Source organism: Mandrillus leucophaeus, unplaced genomic scaffold, assembly GCF_000951045.1.
Source record: "Mandrillus leucophaeus isolate KB7577 unplaced genomic scaffold, Mleu.le_1.0 Scaffold136, whole genome shotgun sequence".
Lineage (NCBI taxonomy): Eukaryota > Metazoa > Chordata > Mammalia > Primates > Cercopithecidae > Mandrillus > Mandrillus leucophaeus.
In genome coordinates, this window is record NW_012101321.1 from 578,517 (window position 1) to 584,510 (window position 5,994).

A 5,994-nucleotide genomic window follows, 5' to 3' on the forward strand; every position below is an offset into this window, starting at 1 on the left:
AAAAAAAAAAAAAAAAGTAAAAAAAGAAAAAAAGAAAATGAAAAAAGTCAAGAAAAAAAAAGTTTATAGGGTGAGCATGGTGGCTCACACCTGAGGCTGAGGTTGGAGGACTGCTTGAGTCCTGGCGTTTGAGACCAGCCTGGGCAATATAGTGAGACCCTGTCTCTATAAACAATAAAAAAATTAGCCAGGTGGTAGCACGTGCCTGTAGTCCTAGCTGCTTGAGAGGCGGAGGCAGGAGGAGCGCTTGAGTCCAGGAGCTTGAGACTTCAGTGAGCTATGATTAAGCCACTGTACTCCAGCCTTTGTGACAGAGTGAAACCCTGTCTAAACGAAAAAGTTTATAATCAAAGTAATAAAAAAATATAACTAGGTAACCTATAACTATTTTTATTTTGGAAGGAACTTGTCCCAAATATAACTTACTTGGTGGCATTACTGATGGCAATGGCAGGCCGTCCAGAGCAGCCACTGCCATCACGCCGGCTGCAGCGCGGATGTGTGAGCATTGGTGGCAGGAGCGGCTGTGGGAGTGGCAGTGGCAGTTGTGGGACCTTTGCGCCCCGCGTTCCCGAGGTGGACAACTGTGCGGCCCCCAGTACCCATCCTCATATGGCCAGACAGGACCCGTTCCCAGCCTTGGAGCCTCCACTGCTCCAGACCCTGACCCTGAATTACTGCTCTCGCCCACTGTCACTGTGGGGAGCACGTGCGGAGGAGGTGGACAGTCCCCAGAGCCCACTGCCCTGGGGGCTGCTGTGATGGGGCAAGGTTGAGCTGCCTGCCAGCAGGGGAGCAGCATGGTCGGGCACGGAGAGGTGGGCAGAGAGGGGCCCAGCAAGGACCTGGAGTCCTCGCCCTGGGCTGCAAGGAGGCGCAGCTGGGGCTGCCTGTACACTCCATGGAGCAGGCGGGAATCCCACCCTCCCAGGCGCAGGACCAGGGCATCTCTGCACTCTGCACCCTCTGGGGGACAGGAAGGCCCCATTCCCCCTGCAGGCCTGGGGGTGTCTGTTCCCACTGCCTGGCCTCTCTCCGCTCCCAGCGCCTGCTCCGATCTCAGAACGGGGTTGGGGCCAAGCCCGGGTTCTGTCACAACCCAGCTGGGTATCTGCAGGCTTGGGGCAGTACTGACATGCCAGCCCCCTGCTGCTTCCGCCCCCTCTAGATGTTGGGCGCCGACAAGCATGGGAGGGAGGCAAGGGTTGGCAGGGCTGAGGCCTGGCCTCACAGGCGCCCCTCTGCAGGAACAGCCTGGGTGTCACGAAAAGTGGTAGGAGGCAGATAGGCTTCAGAGTGGAAAGGAGCAGGTTCTCAGTGAAGCCCCACCTTTAGGCCGGGTGAGGCCTGAAGCTCAGGGACTGGGCTGCCCATCCTGCACACCAGAGGGGGAACTTATGGTGCTTTTTCCTGGGCCTGCCCAAGGGCCAATCAGCATGCACTTCCTCCCCTCTGAGGCCCGTAAAAGCCCGGGGCTCAGTCAGAACTGAGCAGAGGATGGATGACCAGCTGCAGAGAGGAACTACCTTCTCTGCTGCTAGTTGAACACTTGTTAGGATGACCAGCTGCGGAGACCAGCTACCCTCCCTGCTGAGAACTGAACATTTGTTGGAACAACCTTCCTGCATAGACGAGCTACCTTGCAAAGAGGAGCTCTCCTCTCTGCTGAGAGCTGAAAACTCATCAGGACAACCTGCCTAGCAGAAAGGAACCACCCTCTCTGCTAGGAGCTGAACACTCATTGGGACACCCTGGCTGCAGAAAGGAGCTACCCGCTGTGGGTCTCCTCTGAGCTGTTCATCACTCAATAACATCTTGCTCACCCTCCACTTGTCTGCATACCTCGTTCTTTCTGGTCACAGGAGAAGAACTTGGGACCTGCCAAATCGTGAGGCTAAAGGAGCTATAACACAAACGGGGCTAAGACATCCCCCTTGCTGCCAAGTTGCGGGTGAAGAGAAGGGCTGTGGCCTTTCGGGGAGTCCAGACCTGGGAGCTCCCCAACCCAGGGCTGTGACTTCCTCTTTGAGTCCCTGCAGTTCCTGGCGTCTCCAAGCTTCTGGGTGCCAATGTGTTCCCTGGTGCCAGCTGTGGAAGCTGCTTGCAGTATGCCTGGTCCAGCCACAGCCTTGCAGAGAGCTGGCACATCTGGAGCTGCCCGCCCCACTGCAGCAGCTGGTGTGTCTGACTGTGCAGTAGCCAGACCTCACGCTCGCTCACACATGCCTTGCTGCTCCACGCCGTACTTGCTCTTGGCAGACGTGGGATCCAGGCCGGTAGCGTAAGTTGAGCACAGCCTGCCAGGCCAAGTAGGTGGAATGAGCCCAGTGGGCCTGAGCAAGACTTGGGCAAAGGCGCCACAGGCCACAGAGGTTTCCGGCCAGAAAAGCGACACCCTCAACATCCCATGACATTACTTTACCTGTTCAAATATGGACTATGAAAGGATATTGAGAAGTTGGGCATCTCAGAGACTTAGACATTGAAAAGATAATAACGCACCACAAAAATGTAAATCCAAATGGCTAGTTGTACACAAAAAGGTTCTCAACAGCATCAGTAATCAGAGAAATGCCAGTGAAAACCATAATGATATACTACTACACGCCCACCAGATTGGCAAAGCCAAAACAACCAACAATGTCAAGTGTTGTGAAGGTGTGGAGCAATGGGACTCATACATACCTAATGTGAGTGTGTAACCCTCTAGAAAAGAACTTGGCATTATTTATTCAAGTTTGTGATACATCTTACCACTCCCAGGCATATGCTATACAGAAACTGACATAGATGTGATGGAATACATATATGAAGAATGTTCACATTAGCATTTATAACAGTCCTAAACTAGAAACAACCCAGATGTCTATCAGCAACAGAATGGCTAAACATATTGTCACATACTGATACAATGAGACACTGTAATATGCAGCAATGAAAATGCACAAATTACAGCTATAGGAACAACCTGAACAACATATGAATTAAAAACAATGTTGAGCAAAAGCAGCAAGAACAACAGATTACATATTATATTGTTCCAGTTACATCAAGTTCAAAACAAAGAGTGAAACTAAACAATATATTGTTTAGGGATGCATGCTTGTGACAAAGAAAAGCAAGGAAATGATTATCACAAATGTTAGAATAATGGCTACATTTAGGAGGGAGGGAAAGAGTTGTGTTCAGGAAGGTCATGGGGCAGGGCGGGGAACTTCTGAGTTGCTGGAAATATTCCATTTCTTGACCTGGTTGATCGGTTACATGGTGGTTTCCTTTATAATCACTTATTATACTATATAATTGCTTTATGTATTTAAACTATATTTCACAATAAAAATGTTAAAATTAATATACTATAGATAGTATTTCTGGAAAGCAAAATTTTGCCAGATAATTTAGCTTATACAATCTTTGACAGTAAAACCCACTGATGTGGAATAACAAAACATTGATTAATTTCTCATAAGAGCTCACTTTCAAGTGTAGAGGTCAAAAACCTTATAAGAATCTCCTTTGTTCTATATTTTAACACAGTTTTTAGGTCTTTATCTTAAATTGATGAACCAGGGAAGGAACTATTAGCTAAAACTTCAGATTTTTTGGAATTTTGAATTAACTAGCTGTTTTCTCCTCTGGATTAATAAGCAATACAAAGAACTAAAGAGATGCAGACCAAGTTGGAAATGTATGAACTTCCTTCTCTCCAGCCTCCAGTTCCAGCTGTTTCCTCCTGTTATCAAGCTGGATGTTGAGGAGGGTATCTAGCCCAGTAAGCTTAGTGTGCTGTTATTAAATACTTTCTAAGTAGGTGGCTCAGGCTCTCCTGAGTGCCCTTCTGTTCCTCAGCACTAAGGTTGTAAGGTGGAGCCACTGACAGTGAAAACAGAAGATCACGCTGCTGAAAAACCCTATGTGGTACACACTTAACTGGAGGTGTTCTCTGCTGGACTGCAGAATTCTGATGTTTGCACTCTTTTCCTTCAAAGCCCACAAAGGTTAAACTCTCTGAGGTGTTTAGCTTCACAAAATCCCCTAAATCTGTGTGTTTTACTCCTTTAATTTCCACCATTCCCCTGCTGTAAGATAGGAAGAGGGGGAAAAACAAAAAATATTTATTTCGTAGCCATGTGAAACCATCACTTGTTGGTCTGATTAACTGTGAGTCTTATTTGGAAGGCTGTAGCAGGGGATTGGTCATATAAAGACAGAAAAATCCAGGGTAATTTAAGCAGGATATTTAACCTGGCTCTTGGAACTTCAGATCAAGGGCAGTAGGGTCAGGTGCTAGTCTGTGAGTCTCTTCTTGGTTTTGCCACATTCTCCTTTGCCCCTCCCACCACCTTTCCCGCAGCATGTTAATGAACACGAGGCCTTGTATTTACCCAGTTAAAAGGCTCCTTAGTCTACTGTTTGCAGATGGTAGTGGCAGTAGTGGGAGAAACCCAGAGCTTCCCACATTTGTCTATATTACACTTGCTCCTATCTCACCCCCTCCTTCAGGTGGAAAGACTTGTAAAGTCCATTACTACTGCTTCCCAAGGAGGTAGAGTGTACTAGGGTCCACGGACAGAATTGTGGAATCTGCTTTCATCATTGCTGCTGTTTTAATCTTTTCCTCATACTACTCACTTAAGACAGATTTCTGAGGATTCTGGTCCTTTTATCTTAAATTTCTTTTCCTAGAGAACTACACTTTAAACTTCATGAGTTTTTCCTTGACTTTCCTTTCCAGGATAACATCTGTAGGAAAAGCTGCATAATAGTAATAACATTTATTTTAGAAAGAAAATAACCTTTGAGTCAGACCTGAAACACAGGCTAACATTTCTTGATGACAACGTACACTGATGAACCAAGATCAGAAGTTCTCGAAAGCCCCAAGCCATAAGAAAGAACCATTCGTAAAAGTGAGGCACTGTTAAATTCTTCCCCTGACAGTTAAAAATCCTTCAACAATCTCCCAGAGGATGGCTCCCTTCCAATCCTTCCTTCCCGCCATCCTAACAATCTGCACGAGGATGGGTTCCTTCCTCTGCCCGGCATTTCGTCTCCTTGTCCGCTAAAGACTCAGGTTGTGACTGTACTCAAGCCGCACCCCTGTTTCCTTTCACGGCTAGGAGGAGGGAAGGAATTTATTACAACTCATTTGTATAATGCACTGTAGTTTACAAAGCACTTGCACTTCCACCATATCCTCTGAGCTTCGCGAGTGCCACGTGAGAGAGGCATTCATTCATTCATTCATTCATCAAACATTTGCTCGTCCCGACCACACGTTATCCAATGCCGGGTCTCACCCCACGCCACGGGAAGGTTGGGGCGCTCTCTCCCTGGAGCAGGTGCAGCGGGTCAGGCTGTGCGGGAACTCCTCGATCAGTCCGGCTTTTCGAGGGTCTGGGGCCAAATGCCTCATCTTCGGGTGGTGCGCGCAGCTGTCTGAAGGCGCGGCCTGGGCCTCCTCTTTCCTCCCAAAGGAGCAGTCCCCACCTGCCCCGAAGGAAACTGCTACAGAGCAAGCTCTCCAGGCCGCCCTCGGGTCAGGGGTAAGATCGGGCGGCAGCTTAGGCTCGACTCGGCTCCTCCCCTTCCTTTCTTCAGTTCTGACGCGGCCGTAGAGGCGGCAGCGGCGGCGGCGGCTGCGAGTCCCGCGGCCCGAGGCGCACCCACCCGCTCGCCGATCCCCACTTCCTCTTCCCTTGGAGCGTCATCAGAGGGCGCCAGAGGCGCCCAGGGCGGGGTGGCTGGAAGGGGAAAAGAGGCCAGCGGAGGAAGCCTCAGAGCGGAAAGAAGAGGGAGGGGGAAGAGAGTGGTTGCTAGGTGACTTGCGTCATCGGCAGGCGCCGCTCTCCTCCCGCCCCTCTCTCTGGAGTGAGGCGAGAGCCCCGCACAGAGCGAGGGAGACAGCGAGCTGAGCTCCGGGCGCTGCCGCTGCTGCCGCCGCTGAGAGTGAGAGCGAAGGCGCATCCGAGAGACCCAGCCCCCCTGCACTGG

The 5,994-nt window shown here is 49.8% G+C and overlaps 1 protein-coding gene across 1 annotated transcript in view; it reads right to left on the reverse strand.

The window, feature by feature from the left end:
• Positions 1 to 2,689: 2,689 nt before the first annotated feature.
• Positions 2,690 to 5,994, reverse strand: part of LOC105534529 — a 17,173-nt gene continuing 13,868 nt past the window's right edge. Inside the window, 3 exon segments of the mRNA XM_011973256.1 lie at positions 2,690 to 5,398; positions 5,401 to 5,698; positions 5,826 to 5,943. Coding sequence (XP_011828646.1) covers positions 5,280 to 5,398; positions 5,401 to 5,698; positions 5,826 to 5,943 — 535 coding nt within the window. The 3' untranslated portion in view covers positions 2,690 to 5,279.